We start from the raw sequence: 17,595 nt of genomic DNA on the forward strand, positions 1-17,595 counted from the left end.
TCCGAGTCAAATCCACGATCAACTCCGTGAACGACGAAGCCAGTTTGATTGACTCAGGCAACGGGTCTCTCTTTACTCTCCTAGATTGTGGATCACGGCGTTTCGCTCGAAGAATCTAAACAACTACCATTCAATACGCATAGAGTCATACTAAATCCCATTGTAGTAGAGTTACTCTGCATAGTATACGGCTGAAGCTCCAAAGAAGGATCCCGGCGTCGAGTCTCTTGATTCGCTCAGCCCTACGAAGAGAAATCCACAACCATCAACATTCTAAACAAGCGCGCGGGATGGGAATATGAAAACATAGAATGAAGTAAATTTTGCGATTACTCCGTAGAGAAGGAAAAGTAAAATCCATCGTTCTCCCTTTCGAGATTGTCCCTCCGGCGTTGTCGTGTCTGATTGGCTGTGTATACTATGCTGTAATTCCGACCATCCATGGGGCCGTTGTATATCCGCGTATGGTTCGGCATTACCAGGATACAATGGAATTAGCACTCCGTTACGCCGTTGATGGTAGCTGGGCGGACTTGCGATCAGGTACCTGGCGCTTTCATTTTGTTAGTCTCGTTATAACCGAGAAGACCCTCGGAGTTGAAACTTGTACACTCTGACGCCTTTTCATGAACAGGACCGCCGCGATTACAGAACTAGAATGGCCGGTCTAGAGCTCTCTTTGTTAAGCAAAGTGCACAGAGTTCAGATTAGATTCTATCATTTTTTTCTTGTCCTCATATTACATAGCCTGCCTCAATATGGTCCCGGATATCTATGCTTTTACATGCCCTCTTCAACCTCCCCTCCACCGTTTCCTTACGCAGTCTCGATGCATTTAGTCCTCATCCCAGTTCTGTTGAAAACGAGTTAGCAAACAGTCGTATAATGTTCATAGGATAAAGGTCAAAAACTTACAGGGTTGGGGCCAGGAGGCTTCGGCCCACCAGCCTGTCTCGCCACAATGATTTGGTCGACTGACAGGACCGTGCGGGCTGCCTCTGTGGCCAGCTTGATGGCCCAGCTCTTGGACGCCAGAAGGTCGACAATGCCCTCCTTGGTTGCGTTCAAAACACCATTGCCCTCCTCGTTCTCGACGTCGACACCGGCATCGCCGCTCTCGCTCTTGTGGTGGGCGGCATATAGTGTGCTGAGAACCTCGGTAGCATCCAGACCGCAGCTCTCGGCCAGGGTGCGGGGAATGACCTCAAAGGCCTCGCCGTACTTCTTGATGGCATACTGGCTCAGGCCAGGCGTCTTCTCGCCCTGAGCCTGAATCTTTGCGCTCAGTGAAATTTCGGTAGCACCGGCTCCGGGAACCAGTCTGTTGTCCTTGGTGATGGCCTTGACAACGTTGACACCGTCGTCGACAGCTCGCTCAATGTCGTCAAGGTGGTTCTGGGTGGCGCCACGGAGGACCAGTGTAGCAGTGCGTGTGACTTCGTCTTCTTGTCTGAAGACGGTAACGCGATCACCACCAATCTCAATGGTCTCGACAACATCAATGCTGCCCATCTCATCGGGCATGGGGGCACCCAGACGAGCCAATGGCGTAGCACCAACGACACGGCAGATTCGTCGCAGCTCAAACTTGCTGAGGATTCGGATGTAGAGAATGCCAAAACGGTTGAGGTAATGTGTGGCCAGGTCGCCCACTCGGTCACCACACACGACTACGCGCAGGCCTGAGTCGTAGAGCTCCTTGATTGCCTTTTCTAGCTGTGCCTCCTCGCCCTTGGTGAAGTCCATCATCTCCTTTGCGTTGTGTAACAGCACGGTGCCCTTGGTCTCTGTCTGGCTTGTGTCGATGGGGCATGTAAAGACACCGACCTTGGCGCGGCTAGCCTTCTTGATCGAACCATCGGGCTCCTTGGGGAAGACCATGCCCTTGACGACCCTGCTCTGGTCCAAGCTACCACCCATGATTTTAACGACTCGGATGTTGTCGACGTTGAAGTTGGCGGGGTTCTTGGGCAGAACGGCCAAGACAGCCTCGGCCACCAGGCTTGACAGGAACTCCTCGTTTCCATTCTGCTTGCTGGCGATGACGGTTCGCAGGGCCTTGCTCAGCTCGGCTTGGTCCTGAATGTTCTCCACCTTGTCCACAGAGAGCTCCTCCAGGGTCTCCAGGGCAATCTTCTGTGCCTTTTCGTAGCCGATGACAATGTCGGACGTCTTGAGGCCCATGCGCAGCAGGTCCTCGGCCTTTCGCAGCAGCTCTCCAGCCAGGATAATCACCAGGTTTGTGGCGTCACCCATCTCAGCCTCCTGTTGCTGGGAGGCCATGACAAGCAGCTTGGCGGCGGGATGGACAACATCGAGCTCGCGGAGGATCGTGGCGGCGTCGGAGGTGAGGATCATCTTCTGCAGGTGGTTGATGACGACCTTGTTGCGGCCGTAGGGGCCCAGCGACGTCTGGACGGTGGAGGTGATGGTGCGGCAGGCATCGATATTCCGCAGCACAGCTCCATCTTCTGAGTCGTAGCTACCAAGGGGTGAATTGTCTTGTCAGCCATCAATCTGATCTCAACTGGTCTGACGTGCTCTGGCTCGTGGCTCGTGGCTCGTGTCGTCGATGGGTTTTGATGGAATAGCATGGCGGGGTTGGCAACTTACTTGTTGTAGCCCTTCTTGAAGAGGCCCGAGTTGGGCGCGTTGGGGATGTTGAGCGACATGACGGGAAGGATGAGAATCGAATCAAACCAAACGAAGAAGGAAAAAGGAAGATTTGCTTGTTGACCCGCCCAGACACTCGAGTTTGGGGAGTTGGCGATGGTCCCTTTGGAGCTCCTTGGGAAAATCTTGGGGGTGGTTGCTGGCAGCCTGGGGGGGCACTTTTGTGGTGCTTAGCCAATCATGGCTGCTTAGGAAAGGGTGTTATTCCGCTTTCCCAGCAGCTGCCCCTCCATGCGATTCTATGGAGACCAAGTGCGAGGAAAGGCTAAGGGAGAGAAAAATAGGGGGTTACAGTAATAGAGCTGGAGTTGGGCTTTGGAATGGAGCCAATGAGAATTGGGAATAGAGTAGATGGGTATCATCTGTCAATGCAGATGCAGTTGAATTTTTTGGGCCAACAAGTAAAATAGATAGAAGATGATTCGTCTTTGGAGGAGGCATACGACAGCTACATGTGATCTAGCACCACGGATCTAAGGTACACGCAGTTTGACGGGTATTGATAATCAAGACTACCTGCATATTCCTCGCCATCAGCATGTCTTGAACGATTCATGAAAACCGCTGTTGATATTAAGCAGTAGTAGCCATAATAAACACGAGTCTATTCTCGGTTCTACCTTTGAATTGCCAATTGCTAAATCCAGCATTGCCTATCCTGGCCACCAACCATATGCACAGGTACAAAGCAGGTACATACTCTCCAGCTCTTATTAGTGGCCACACCCGCTGAAATTCGCAGCCTCGCAGCACTGCCCAAAACCGGCCCCTTCTCTCCAAGATCTCATCATCTTACACCTCTTCTTTCCTTGCATCTTCCCCATAGACCAATTAGATGAAAATATAGTCTGCTGCAGTTCATCACGGCTAGTCGCGTTGTCATTACTCGTCTTTTTTGCTTTTTATTCGCTCTACACCCTCTCTTTTTGCTCCCTTTTTTTTTATTCTTCTCTCTCTTCTCCCTCTCACTTACAACGTTCCAATTGCTCCTCCCGTATCGCTATCGCACGCGTTAACCCGCGCCTTGTGGAGCGTCTTCCAAAGGTCTCGTTTCTAAGTTGCTTTGCACGCTCGTACTGCCTACATTCCGTAGGTGTTTGTCTTGACCAAGCCAGAGGTACATGTACATTGGCGCGCCCATTTGCCTGCCATTGACTCGGCGCATCTCTTCAAATACGTACCGCAACCCATCATCATGGCGCCCCAGCCTTGTGAGTCCTAAAGCTTTTTTTGTTTTCCTCCCTTCAACAAACTTCCAATTCTCTCCAATCTGCCATCTTCGTCCGCATCATTGCCGTGCCGCGTCAACGTGCGATTCCGATACCGCTGCCGGCCGGAGAAAAAGTCGCCAATCTCCATCTCCATCGCATCAAACCGCGCCTCGCTGTATCACCTCGCATCCTTCGCACTTCTCGCGACAAAACTCTTAAATCCCCCCGAATCTCGACCCTCGCCCACCTGACAATCGCCAACAATGCCTGCCAAGAGAAAATTGGTTGCCGAGGCTAACATTGAGCCAGCCAGCGTGCCCTCGACGCTGCCTCCGTCTGTCGAAGAAGCCTATCGGCGGAAGTGTGTCCAGCTAAAGAACCGCACAAACGAGGTCGAGGATGCCAACGACGCCGCCAGGCTCCGGCTTGCCCGCATAAAGCGCCAGGTCGAGAAGCTGAGGATAGAAAGGGCCTTTCTGCTTGAGCAGCTGGCCAAGCGCACCAGCACAAACGTCGAAGACTCCGAGGGCAGCCCCAGTCCGCCTCCAACGGTATGCTTTCTTCCTCGTATCTCTTTTTTTTCCTACCTCTTTTTATCGATGTTTACGTTGCTGCCACCCGGCTTGGTCGGGTTTCTCTCTCCCCTTCCTACTCTTTTTTTCATCTCCTTTGCGCGTTGCTGCTGCTGCTCCCTTTCCTCCCCACCAAAAACACCTTTTTTCAGTGTTGATATTTGAGTGTAACGAAATAGGCAACCTCCTTCGATATCCCCATTGAATCGAATGCTAACCCCCGAAAGCCCAAGGATAAGCCGCTGCGCATCAAGAAAGGTCACCGGAAGTCCAACGCTCCAGCTGACGCCGATGCCAAACAAAGCTCCGCAAAGGAGCCAACATCCCCAGCGTCCGAGTCCAATAGCCAGGCAAAGCGCTCTCGCGCCAACGGCGTGTCCAAGTCTTCCAAAGAGCCCAAGACTGCTTTTGAACTCTACTGCGAGGAGGCTCGGCCGGCGCTTGAAGCCAAGGACAAGGAAGACAAAGAGGACAAGGAAGATAAAGATGACAAGGAGGACAAGGATGATACCGAGCTGAATATTGACGAGGAGCTCAAGCGTGACTGGGACGAGCTACCGGAAACGGAGAGGGAAGAATACCAGGCCAAGGCGGACCAACTGAATAAATCTCAAGAGGAAGACGACAAGGCCGCCGCTGATGCTGATGCTGATGCCGACGTCGAGTCTCCCAAGAAGAGCAGCGTCAAGGCCGAGCCCGAAGCTGAAAAGCCGGAGGCTGAGGCTCACGATGACGATGTTGAGATGAGCAACTATGACACCGAGGACCAGGAGACTCAGATGGACAAAGATGGTGACGAGTAAACAAAAAAAGGGCGGCTACGCGGTTATGGGACGGGAGACGGCAGATCATGGTGCGGAAGGCGTTATTTTCTTCCATATTGGTACAGGACAGAGACGGTTTTGCTTTTTTTGTTTTCTTCTTTTCTGCTTGGCAATATTTCTTTCCTTCTTCTTTCTCTTGTTCTATTCTAAACGGTACTGTAATTGCCAGGGTGCATCTGTAATCTGGGACGTTTGGATGCATGTACATTAAAGTAGCCGGTGCTTCTGAATTGCTACAGGGTGGACATTATCATGATTCTTACCAATATGTGCAGCCTATGTAGAGATGATGAAGGGGGATCACATGTTTAATGGCATTGCCCAGTTATGCATTGCTGTCCATGGTTGAGTAATAGGTATGTAAAGATTCGCTTCTTCCCAGCCATTGACGCCGCCCATCTCCATGACCCCATGCTACAACGATAAATTCGAACGCCCAAGGCATAATAAACTCCATTTCTCCAGCACGCAAATTCACAGCCCGTTGATTTCCAAGGAAGAGTCTCTAAGCTACCCCCGTTCAAACTTCTCCCGCATACAAATCGACAACAATGTTGATCGCAGCCACCAGGATCTCCATAGCAATCAAGATGATAACTAAAGTTAAACTAGTCAGCATCCATTTATAGGCAAATATTAACAGGTTGACAGGAAGGAAGACATACCTATCCATTCGAGCATTTCGCCGTGGCCATGAGTTAGCTGATCCTTGAGAACAGCTAGTAAATCAGCAATAACATCCAACCGCTCCGTCACCAGGCCAACTCGTTGGTCCATCTCGAGGTAGCTTCTGACAGCTTGATAGAGAGGTTCCAATTGGGGCTCCACCCAGAAGAGCTCGGGGGTATCCAAAACGGAGCCGTTGAGATGGATGTTGATCCTCAAGATGAAGAGCTCTCCAATCTGCATGTTGATTTGTTTCCGGTTGAGAGCCACTTTGCCCGTCAAGGCAATCTGAGTGGGAATATCCTTGGTCGTGTCGATGGTGGAAGCAATGAGTTCCTCGAAAAGTGACGTCTGTTGATATTGTTAGTCTCTTACACGCTCTCTCTTCTTCCCTTCTCAACGGTCTCTTGTTAGGTTTCATCTTACCTTGACACTCTGTGCTAAAGCATGCGAAATGGCAAGCTTGGTCATGTAGTTGTTCTTGTCTCTCAGCGTGATAAAGTCGTTGTAAATACGCGCTTGATATTCCCGAGTGTAGTAAAAATTAAAGTGTTCCGTCTCGACATCATCAGGAGCCAGCTTCTCCAGTTCGAACTTGGCAATGTCTTTGAGCATCTTGGCCTCCTGTGCCTCCGTCATGCCCCATATCACCACCACACCATAATCGAACAGGAAGACTTCAGGCATATGTACCTGAATATCAAAGTCCGGCACCGTGTCTTTTATGGGCATGTGCTCGGGCATAGCGGGACCTAGAAGCTCTTCACTAGGGAGGTCCCCGGCTTCCTCTCGACTGTGGTCGATCATCAGGCCCTCTCCGTAGCCAGAGTCTTGATTATCATGACGCAAAGATCTGAATTCCTCTCGCTCGGTCTCGCCGTCTACCAGCTCGCTCCCTGTAGAATGGCGCCTTTCATGATTCGGCTCGACAACCTCATGGTTTCGCTGGCTTTTGCCGTACATGTAGGGCGTGTAGATACACTCGTCGATGAGCTTTGGGTTCGCGCCGCGAGTCTTGCCTCGTCCTTTGAGGAATCTCATCAATCCTTCCATTTCATAGCGATTGGCGGTGCAGTACGCGGTGACGCGAGGCAGTCGATCTCGATCTGCCTTTCCGAGTCGCGCAGCATCTCTTCGCGCCGTCGGATCCTTGATTCGGGTATACTGGGAATAGACATCCCTTCCGCTTTCCTCATCTTCACCTTCGTCTCCGAAATCTGGGTTCGGCAGCAGCTTGAGCTTCTCTGTCTTCTTGGTGCTTCTCTGCGGACCAATCTTGGGCCCCTGTACCGGCGCAAGCACAGGGACGAACCCCCCGCTATGTCGCCTGCGAAGCTTGCTATTCAAGGCTGCCAGCATTGGCGGGCCAACAACGGCGCTGCTGCCGGCCTGATGGTTGACATTATGAGAGGCATAGCTCCTTGGTAGGCGAGGAGGATCGGGCTCGATGGTTCGGCTGACGGGGTTCGCGCTGAAGGTGACTGTTCGTGCAGGCTTTGGCCGAGAGGCATCGGGCGTGGGTAGCAGAGGCGTCGTCTCGCCAGCACTCGTGTTTGCGGTGTCGGAAGAGTCCATTTTGAATGCTGGAGATTGGAAGTAGGAGCTGGGGGATGAAGTAAGGGCGGCAACGGCTTAGACAGATCCCGCCGGAAGAAGGCTCTCTATCAGCGAGGAGGATAAAAAATACACCAGGATGCTTAAAAAGGGTTATCTCCGCCTTGGTATCAAGAAGGATGGCGGCATTGAGAGCGATTGAATAGGTGAGCAAGGGATAGATGTTGTGAAGAAGTTTGTGCGAGCAGAATTCTGGAGGTTGCTATTGCTGCTCGATGACGGAGTACCGTCCAATTTTCCCTGGCCAAATTCGGCGAAAAGCGGTCTGGGCCCACCCGGGAGCCTTAGTGCTTGTACAGCAGGTACTTGGACTGGCAATTTCATGTGCTGTGCTACCTTTACGGAGTACAGTACAGTACACGACCCACTGGAGCTTCGTGCAGGAGAAACACGAGCAGATGGGTACTTGGCCAGGCTATGGCTGCATGTAGGAAAAACATGTATTCACTTCTACAGTTACCTTGCAAGTGCTTGTACGGAGTACCTTGGCGGGTAACGTGCATTGAAACAAGAAGCTTTGGAAATGTCAGTCTACATTTGGAGCATTCTAGCAACAATGCTCAATCGATGTTATTGTGTCCAATTCTCTCGACAAACCTCCTTGTATTCACTGAAAACTCTAAAATTGGAGCCATAGCGTCAACACCGGCTTGCAACACCAAAACAATCCAGGCACTACCGCTAACAAATCTCCACCCATATACTTGGTTCTCCACAGAGTCGAAGCAATGCATGACTTCTCTACGATACACTGACATGTTGTTATGGGCTTCATATTGGCCAGTGTAACGTCGCCAGTTGTTTTATAAAGTTCATTGGCGTACAGATTCTATGAATGGAGTAGGTATTCGGCACTCCAGCGACTGCGTGGAGCTCCAGCATCGCAGCCAAATGTGAAGGAAAGCCGTTTATTTGCTACTAGAGGCATTTCCCTATCTAAGTAGTAGATACCCAAATATACCATTAAATTCTGCTCAGTCACTCTTAAGAAAAACACAGGGCTCATTTGTACTGGATTCGCGTCTCCATCTTGAAGCCTCCGTTATGAGCTCGGTCAACAATGCCCTGCCCAAGACAACACGGTGTATAGAAGCCTCCATCGAGCTCAAGATCATCCTCCAAGACTGTTCGAGCAGCCTCGGAACATAACATTGCCGTCACTGTAAGTATACAATCGTCAGAAACTAGTCCTCAAGAAGCACCATCTGTTGGGGCCGGTGTTTTCCACTTACACGAGTACATGCTACCATAATACCAAGCTCGGCAAAAGGCTTGCCTATCAGCAGGCAACTCCGTATCAGGATTTGCAATGCCACGCCATTCAACCTCCTCTTTCTCCATTTCACCCTTGGAGGGTCCTGTACCCGGTGCCGGAACAAAATTTCGGAACAGTGTCCTGACAGGTTTTCCAGTAGCAATGAGAAACACGCCAATGACGATTATCCAATGGACGATGACTCCATACAGCCAATTGCGAGGCCTGTAGCATTCTGCCCAATGGAAATTTGGCCCGTAGAACTCGTCCTTCCGGCTAGGGATCTCTGATAAAAGTCCCCATGAGCGTTCTACTAATCCTTGGTCGGCAGAACTAGTAAAGGCCGTGGTGACGGTCCCAAGATTAGGCACATAGTGGACGCCAAATATCTTTTGCCAAATGGAGGCATTGTGTCGTTTTGGCTCTGCTGGATGAGGTACAGGGGATAGAGCAAATGGTTTTCCAGACTCTGCCAGCTCACTCAGGGTGAAATGATCGAAGATGGTGAGAACAGTTGAAACGGTGCCTCCAGAGGGAGCCGCTCTAGATGTGAAGCCTTGAGTAAGCGCACGTTTCCAATGACAATTTTAGACGGAAAATGAAAGAGTTCAACTCACCGCAGATTGTAAATCGAAATAATAACATCTCTTGTCTTAGCACTCAGCTGCTTCCGGAGTGTTTGAGCCAAAGACCAGGTGCACAGATCTGCTGGAGCAGACTCCAATCCCATCTGGGGGATGAGAATAGCACCGCTCTCTTTAGCAGTCTTTTCATACTTCTTAATCATTCTATAGACCCATGGCGTCTCACCGGTTACATCAAAGTAATGTGTACCGGCTTCAGCGCATGCTTTCACTGCATACTCTCCATGAGCGGTATACGGGCCGACAGTCGTAATCATGACAAATGTCTTGTTCGCCAGCGCACTCATTTCGTCGTAGCTATCCACTCCCGCCGTCTCAATTGCTGTTCTCGTGTTGTTAATTCTGCTCTACAGAAACATTATATCATAGTATTGGCTGGTAGAAATAGCTGTAGACGAACCTGGAGGATTCCTGTCCGAGTTCAGCTTCTTGCAATCATCAACGATTGCTTGGAGCTTTGACTCAGAACGACCAGCAATGGCCCATTTCAGATTGACTGGGAAGTTGGCAGTAATGTACTCAGCCGCCAGGCGACCGGTATATCCTACATTGCGCATAAGCCTGGGTCTCCATGAAAGTGCATCCCAAGCTCGACATCACATACCCGTGGCTCCAAAGACAACCAAATCATACTGGCGATCGTGCTCTTTGAATGGCATTGTGGATGACAGAACGTTGCTTAACGTTTAGAGGGAGATAATGGTCACTAGATGGAGATGATGGAGAGACTGTGAAGGTGGCAAGGTCTTCTAGAACTGTTGGCCACGTTCTTGCAATGTAATGATGCCAATGGGGAGGAAGTACATTAACCGGCCAAGAACAGCCGCAGATGCAGAACAAGCGTGTTAAATGCCAATGCTTCTGTTATTAGGTAAATACATTTCTATTTAATGAAGCTATACTTAGATAAGGTAGGCACAAAGTAGATTGACTCTAGAAGAAAACAATGATGCTCTGATTTCATTCCAACCGAGGCAACCGCCTGCAGGTGGTCGCAACATGTTGATGAAACGATTCGCTCATGACCAAAGCCCACAATAAATCATCCAATCCAGACACACGCAGCAAACACGATGAAAAAGATGGGGAACTGGACTAATGTGGGGATGACGGAGAAGGCAGGTTGCACAGTCACGTGATATGAGAGATTCTTATCGATAGCAGTTCAAAAGTGAAAAACAGTGGTGGGGCTTCGCTTGGCCCGTCGCTCACGTGCGTGCCCTAAGGAAAATCACAACTCCAGCTTTCCAACACATTTTCGTGAGAGCAGCCTCCAACCGAAGTCAAGCAACCAAACATCCCCATCCACACAAATCCGTCAAGATGACCAAGCGCACCAAGAAGGTCGGCGTGACGTACGTATAACCTCTTGAAAGAACAAATTAAACAAAGGAATGTCTGCTAACTTGTTCCCAGCGGTAAATATGGTACCCGGTGAGTCTCAAAAGATGCACAACAATTCCCATCCCCAATACGACATATCGACCCCGAGCCCGACGAAACCGAGTTCTCAATTGTCCCGCCACGGCCTCTGTTATACTTCCTTGAGAAAAGCTTTCGGATAGACTGGGCTGTGTCTATGGCAACCTCCCGAGACTTGATCCTCGATACTCGAAACCTATCACAAGCGGATGGAAATTTCCAGATGAACTGGCAACTAATGCAACTGGTTATAGTTACGGTGCCTCCCTGCGAAAGCAGGTGAAGAAGATGGAAATCACCCAGCACGCCAAGTACACCTGCACCTTCTGCGGAAAGACCACCGTCCGAAGAAAGTCTGTCGGTATCTGGAACTGCCGCGCCTGCAGCCGAACCATTGCTGGCGGTGCCTACACTGTTGCGTATGTTGCCCACAAACCACAAGACGAGCCTGGACATCCACGAGCACGCTGTTCCCCGGAAGTAAATACTGACGTTGCAATGTGTTACAGCACACCCGCCGCCGCTGCCATGCGATCAACTCTGCGACGATTGAGGGAGATTGCTGAGGTTTAAGGTGTTTCTTCTTAAAACGGTTGAAGGGATTCGGCTTTGCTTTTCGGTCTGGTGTATGGGGGACATTGTTTGCGTGCATACACTACGTTGACGAAAAATGAACGTCGACGCTCGATCTTTGGTCATAGACACCGGTCGATAGGCAATGAACAAAAAAAGGAAATTGCATTATCTCGGACACCCGAACTAAGAAATGATTTGATGCCATGGATCCTAGCGCCTTGTGAAGGAATTTGGTCGACTGGACGAAATGAACGCTTAACTGTCAACCAGGAGGCAATGTGTATGCTCACCATACAGAGGAGAGACGCACGCGAATGACAGAATTCAAAGGCGACTCGGGCAGACGTAGCTACATCAGTGCTCGAGCAGCCCTCACTGGGGCTCTCACGTCGTTTCTTCTTCTCCTCTTCTCTTGTCGCAGGACCTCTACGTCGACACCAAAGAGAAGTCACAAGGGATCTCATTACGGCACTTTTGAGTAAGAGCCACAACCTGCCATCAAAGCAGTTTTCACTGTAGTGCTGTATCTCATATGGCGACGACCGTAAACGAAATGGACGCTCCTCCGCAGTTGTGCCCATTATATACTGGCACGTGAACGCTCCAAACTCAGGATATTCACCAAAAAAGGCGTGCCAGGTAAAATGAGAACGTTGCAAACCATGCTAACTCAAGTTGTCCAGGTGCTAGCAATACTGGCATGGCGCAGTGCTTCGTATCCATTCACGGCTCATGGGATCAATGATGACGGGGTTGGAGTGGGGAATTCCGGCAGAGATGGCGCTTTTTGGTCCCAATGCAAGTGGCATCACACTGCATCAACTTGATTACCCATGGAGTTGATTGCTGCCTTTGGTAAATTACATATGGCCGTGTTACGCCCCGGCAGAGAGTCGAGGGAGAAATGCCCGTCAAGTGACGAATGCAGCTGTGGTTCCTTGCATGCGACGGACGGGGCACACACAAAGTATTTTCTCTCTCTCTTAACCCTTTTCTTTGTTATTACTCTCCAATAGAATCGTTAGCTTCAGTACTCCGTAAGTACTGCAAAGATGGAGATACTAATGTGTCTTTGCTAAGCCGCGATATAATGCACTCTAACAGGCACCTATAGCTGTGTGTACAAGGGACAAGGGACAAGGGACTCTCTAAATTTGGTACCAAATTGTAATAAAATGAGTGGAAAACAGAGTAAATTTGTGAGGTAGACAAAATAAAACTTGAAAATGAGAGACAAAGACGTTCCAATCGTAGTCCCGGCAAATCCCCTCCCAGGCACCCCGCTTGGCCCTTGGGATACTCCCCTTCAGATTAAATCCAATTCTCTCTCAAAAAAATCACCCTTGTCTGTCGGTCTTCCCAGCAGGCATAGACATGAATCCCATGGTACTCTCTTTCTTTCTATCTTAGTACTTTACCTATCGTCTCCCATTCCGCAGTGTCCATTTGGATCTCTGGTTACAGTTACACGAGTACTGTATACAAAGCACCACCTTGGTAGCACCACCCCGGCCATGCTCCCATCAGAGATGCATTCCGCCATGTAACTTTACGACATCCGGAGCAGCAGGTGTATTTTGCCTAGTGCCGTAACAAGTCGCATGCATCCATACAAGCCAACCCGGATGACTTCCAATAAGGTACTAATGGGCACTTTGTACTTGGCAAGTCCCTGGCTCATGGCTGGCTGGGCGGTAGAGTATCTGCAGTATATTCGTATCATTGATGCCTGTACTTTATCTATTTATTGGTAGGTGGTCCTTTATAGCCTGGTCAGCCTACTGAGCAGCTGCCCCCAGAATGCTACTGCACCCCTTGGCGGCCATGTCTCTGGGTTAATTGCGAATGAATTGCATGTTTCATCACCACCAAAATGCACGCCGGCCTCGGCACGTGAGACCGACAGGCCCTTTGGCGCAAGGCATCATCCGTTCGAGTCCACCGGGGAGGTACCGAGTACGGCGAACCTTGTAGATCCAGGTACTTCCCAGCACACTCTAGGTTTGTTGCGTTATTGTTTTTGCTACATCGAATAGGTACCTGGTAGATTGCTGCTCCCCATGGTTCCGCCTCTACCTACCTAGTACTCAACACCTTGATGTCTGTCTCTGTCTGTCCATGCCATAATAGCTCGGACCCTAACTTGGTGCCTAGTAGATAAGATCTGCACGGATAGTATTTAGTATTGCTGTGACCAACATATGAATACCAAGACAAGGTATTGAAGGGTTTGGTACTGCAAAGTATCCCCTCAAGAGGCACTGCTGCAGCGGCGGCAAGGAGCGAAGGAATGCGCGCGTGCGAATGGCGGATATACGGAGCACTGTAATCTGCACTTTTGCACCTTGTCTCCTCGTCTGAACGTAATGTGCCGATTGACCCCATAATATGCACAGCCGTTTTGCCTCTTTCTTGCATGGCTTTTTTTCTCTCTCTCTTTCCCTTGCGGGCTTCTAGAGGTCTCGCTTAATGTCTGCTAGTGTACTATACCTCACCTTATTGTAGTCCTATACCTCACCACTTGTAACGCCCAAACAGGCACCAACTTCCCTCATTACCCCAATAGTACAGCTTCGAACCATCCGTACAGTTATCAGTTTTTTATGGTTGGTTTCTGCTTGGCTTCCATTCCACACTCCCAATGCATTTTACGAATCATGTTGTATCGGCTCAGTGCTGATGGAGAGCTGATACGAGGTGTGACGTCCGTCACAAGGCAGAGCCTCTCTTACTTGCATGGTAGCACGGAGCACACGGCCTACCAATCTAAGTTAAGTGAGTACCTGCGACCTGCTAGTACCTGAACACTGTTTCTTGCGCATTTAGACTCGCGTGAAAAGTACCTGGCCACGGGTACACATGTACATGTACTGATGGTATCGTCTGTGCTAAAAACCCGGAAAAAAAGTTCATGTTGCATGGAGCTCGACTTGCTCGACGCATCTCCTCAAGTCACTCCAAGACACACTAAAGATTCTGTCTCCCTGCCTTGAAAATTGATGGCATAGCAGAGCAACCAAGGAAACCTCACTCACTCATTCACTCAGCTCGACTCATTTCCCCGTCCTCGTGCAGAAGAGAATCGAATCTCTAAGTCCCACCAGGATCACGCACGGAGCTGCTCCGAGCCGGCTCTGACTCTGACGCTCACTCACGCTCACGCTCACGCTCACGCCGAGAAAAGACATCAATCAAATCCATTTGGATCCCCCTCCTAGTACGAGTTCCATCTGCCGCCACCTTCCAGCATCCAACAAACGGCACGCTCAATCAATGACAGGCGTGGCTGCTCCAGCGCTGTGACTCGCTGATTGGCCCCCGCCCAGACCCCTAACAGGCCTGCGCTAGGCTTGCCAGAGCCCGCCTTTTCCAGGCTGTCTCTAGCTGAACTCTCCCTCTTTCAATCCTCACTGAAGGTCTGGTCCGTACTGGTAGTGCCTGGACCTGGACCTCACTCTCACTGTGCGCGCTACCAGCACCCGACAAAAGCACCGCTTCCCACCAGACCTTGTACCAATACCAACCAGCTCGCCCGCTTCACCACTAATACAAACCATCAAATCATATTAGCCTTCATACAAACCCAGTTTCTCTCGCTGCGGCACACGCCACAAACCGCCGTTTCCCACGTTTCAGAAACCAGCCTACCTTTACTCTTTTTTTGCTCCATCGGGCACTGTTGACCTCATTGTCTTTTTACATGTTTTCATCAGTTTCTGGCGTCACTCATCACACCCGGCATCATGTCTGAGCCTGACCAGTGCATCATATGTTTGGATCCGCTGCCGCGCCCCTCGTCCTCGTCCGAGAGCCCTCAACCCGCCGTCGACACCGCTACAGCTGCCATCGCCGAGGCTGTCGAGGGCGATTCCAGCTATCTCAACATAGTGGCGGCTCTCGATGGCTGTGATCACATAATCCACGATGCCTGCATCCGGTCCTGGGCTCAAAAGACCAATACTTGTCCCATTTGCCGCAAGCCCTTTCACTCTGTTAGAGTCTACAACGGCCAAGATGGTAAGTTTGGGTCCCGTAACTCCTCTGCTCTGTGTGCACCGCACAAATGTTCCCCTACAAACACTACGGGTGCAGCTGCTGACTTTGACTGGGAATTCTACAGGCATCGCCATTTCAACCTACGAAGTCGAAGACAAAAAGCAAGTTGCCGAGTTCGACGTGCAGCAGTGGCTTGGAGAGAACCCAGATGAAGAAGAAGAAGAATCCAACCCATGCCCCATCTGCAACTCGGCCGAACGAGAGGACATTCTCCTGCTCTGCGATGGTTGCGATGCAGCTTACCATACGCACTGCATTGGCCTCGATTACATCCCCGAGGGTGACTGGTACTGCATGGAATGTGCCCATTTGTTCGAAATAACGGACGACCAGCCAGAGCCAGAAGCTGCCTCAGAGACCATACCACGGCCTCAAACCGCTCGCCGTCCAACCGGTCGAGCAAACCGAGGCTTCAACGTCCGCACCCGCGCTCGTCTCAGACGGGCACGCCGCCAGGCACGCAACATGGAGTGGCAGGGCGCCTGGGGCCAGTTCTCCGGCCGCTTCTACGAGATGAGCGAGCTTGATCTCGATAACCATGACGACGAGGACGAAGATCTTGAGCGTTTCCGCAGGTTTCAGCAGCTGGATCGACGAGAGCTGCAGCGATGGCAGCAACGGATAAGCATTGCACAGCGGCTTGGTGCGCGGGAATCCTTTGCGAGCAACATTCCGCCACAGATTAGCGAACGCCTCCAGCCCTTACTACCGCCCGTTGAGGAAACGCGGGACGAGAGGCGTGCCTGGGGAGCCCTAGATCGTGCTCGAGAGGCCGAGAACTCCAGCCCAAGCACCCGCAAACGAAAGGCTCGGTCTGTAACGGGCTCACCCATTGAGCAACCTGCCCAGGAGCCCGAAAGAAAACTCAAGCGCCCTCGAACCCGACGGCTCCCAACGCACGGGGAAAGCTCTGCAGCAACCAGTGCTCCGGCAGCGGCCGGTCCGTCCTCGGCAAGAGTACCAAATGGGACTTCATTGAGAAGCACCAACACCATCAGTCCCAGCAGGGACGATGCTGAGCCAACTTTGGTCGTCTCTTCCTTGCTCAAAGAGCTGGAACCCAACATCCACTCGGAAGACGAGGCATCTGCCACCGCCTCTGGTTGGCGGCCTTTCCACGAGGCGTCATCCCCAGCTCTCTCTCCATCTCCATCCGCATTCAGCAGCCCACGGGCTCTTTCATTAACACCACCTCCTTTACCCAATCTCAATGGACGGCCATCGTCTCCGACTCTCTCTCTCAGCACACACATCGAACCAATATACCCACCTGCGAATTACTCACCCACCCGCTTCAGCAGCAGCGACCACAGCGACTCCGAATCGCCGCCAATAAAGCTTGAAGTTCGTGGTGGCCGAAGCGAGAATCGGCTCGAGAGTCGCCCTCTGGAGCTTCGCCAGCCTCGGCCGCGGCGCGCGCACGAGATGTCGCCAGAGTCCAGCCCGACACGCGGTGGCGATGAGAACTCCATGAGACATACAATGACGACCGAGGAAAAGAAGAGCGTCAATGACATCGTCCGCAACGCTCTGAGGCCGCACTGGCGGGCTCAGAAGTTGACGGTAGAACAATATGCAACAATCAACCGTGATATATCACGAAAACTTTACGACGAAGTGAAGGACGCGTCCTCACTCGATGACGAATCTCGACGACAAACATGGGAGAAGAGGGTCACCCAAGAAGTGGCCCGGGCAATCTCCGAACTTCAAGCCTGATCACGGGTGCACAGCAATAAGCATTTGGTCTGGCGTTTCAAGGCTTTTGTCGGCGGTCCATATCATAGTTTGATACCCCCAGCCTCATTGACGGCGAAGTGCATTTAGTTAGGGACACCGAGGTGTAATAGGAGTCGGGCATTTGTTTTGCAGTTTTGGTCATATTTAGGGGCGCCTGTCGATACTGCTACAGCGCATTGCGATTCGTGCTTTGAATATGTATCGCGCATGTTATACATGTCTTTTTTTCTTTCTGTGGGCGGACTTCTAGGGCTTAGAACTAGTAGTTGAATGAGATATATAGTTCCAATCAATTTCGATCCCAGCCGCAGTATTTCATGGCAAGAGGTTGTGCACCTGATG

The 17,595-nt window shown here is 51.0% G+C and overlaps 6 protein-coding genes across 6 annotated transcripts; 3 read left to right on the forward strand and 3 right to left on the reverse strand.

The window, feature by feature from the left end:
* Nucleotides 1-835: 835 nt before the first annotated feature.
* On the reverse strand, nucleotides 836-2,672 carry T069G_07220 (TCP-1/cpn60 chaperonin family domain-containing protein; the record flags this gene model as incomplete). Its single annotated transcript, XM_056174430.1, has 3 exons — nucleotides 836-853; nucleotides 916-2,482; nucleotides 2,614-2,672. The coding sequence occupies 3 exons, from the start codon at nucleotides 2,670-2,672 to the stop codon at nucleotides 836-838; spliced, it is 1,644 nt and encodes a 547-aa protein (XP_056028009.1).
* A 1,475-nt stretch (nucleotides 2,673-4,147) lies between these two features.
* Nucleotides 4,148-5,259, forward strand: T069G_07221 (uncharacterized protein; the record flags this gene model as incomplete). Its single annotated transcript, XM_056174431.1, has 2 exons — nucleotides 4,148-4,435; nucleotides 4,684-5,259. 2 exons carry the CDS (start codon nucleotides 4,148-4,150, stop codon nucleotides 5,257-5,259), a joined length of 864 nt encoding a protein of 287 aa, XP_056028010.1.
* Nucleotides 5,260-5,800: 541 nt separating this feature from the next.
* On the reverse strand, nucleotides 5,801-7,521 carry T069G_07222 (uncharacterized protein; the record flags this gene model as incomplete). Its single annotated transcript, XM_056174432.1, has 5 exons — nucleotides 5,801-5,877; nucleotides 5,946-6,297; nucleotides 6,373-6,842; nucleotides 6,903-7,230; nucleotides 7,318-7,521. The coding sequence occupies 5 exons, from the start codon at nucleotides 7,519-7,521 to the stop codon at nucleotides 5,801-5,803; spliced, it is 1,431 nt and encodes a 476-aa protein (XP_056028011.1).
* A 1,041-nt stretch (nucleotides 7,522-8,562) lies between these two features.
* On the reverse strand, nucleotides 8,563-10,118 carry T069G_07223 (saccharopine dehydrogenase NADP binding domain-containing protein; the record flags this gene model as incomplete). The annotated part of the gene is made up of 6 exons (XM_056174433.1): nucleotides 8,563-8,720; nucleotides 8,793-9,204; nucleotides 9,256-9,358; nucleotides 9,433-9,781; nucleotides 9,860-10,003; nucleotides 10,064-10,118. The coding sequence occupies 6 exons, from the start codon at nucleotides 10,116-10,118 to the stop codon at nucleotides 8,563-8,565; spliced, it is 1,221 nt and encodes a 406-aa protein (XP_056028012.1).
* Nucleotides 10,119-10,782: 664 nt separating this feature from the next.
* On the forward strand, nucleotides 10,783-11,454 carry T069G_07224 (ribosomal l37ae protein family domain-containing protein; the record flags this gene model as incomplete). The annotated part of the gene is made up of 4 exons (XM_056174434.1): nucleotides 10,783-10,814; nucleotides 10,876-10,893; nucleotides 11,136-11,300; nucleotides 11,391-11,454. The coding sequence occupies 4 exons, from the start codon at nucleotides 10,783-10,785 to the stop codon at nucleotides 11,452-11,454; spliced, it is 279 nt and encodes a 92-aa protein (XP_056028013.1).
* A 3,746-nt stretch (nucleotides 11,455-15,200) lies between these two features.
* T069G_07225 (ring finger domain-containing protein) lies at nucleotides 15,201-17,232 on the forward strand (the record flags this gene model as incomplete). Its single annotated transcript, XM_056174435.1, has 5 exons — nucleotides 15,201-15,474; nucleotides 15,578-16,457; nucleotides 16,512-16,736; nucleotides 16,812-16,857; nucleotides 16,906-17,232. 5 exons carry the CDS (start codon nucleotides 15,201-15,203, stop codon nucleotides 17,230-17,232), a joined length of 1,752 nt encoding a protein of 583 aa, XP_056028014.1.
* Between the last annotated feature and the right edge of the window lie 363 nt (nucleotides 17,233-17,595).

This window comes from Trichoderma breve, chromosome 4 (assembly GCF_028502605.1).
Source record: "Trichoderma breve strain T069 chromosome 4, whole genome shotgun sequence".
In the NCBI taxonomy this organism is placed as follows: domain Eukaryota; kingdom Fungi; phylum Ascomycota; class Sordariomycetes; order Hypocreales; family Hypocreaceae; genus Trichoderma; species Trichoderma breve.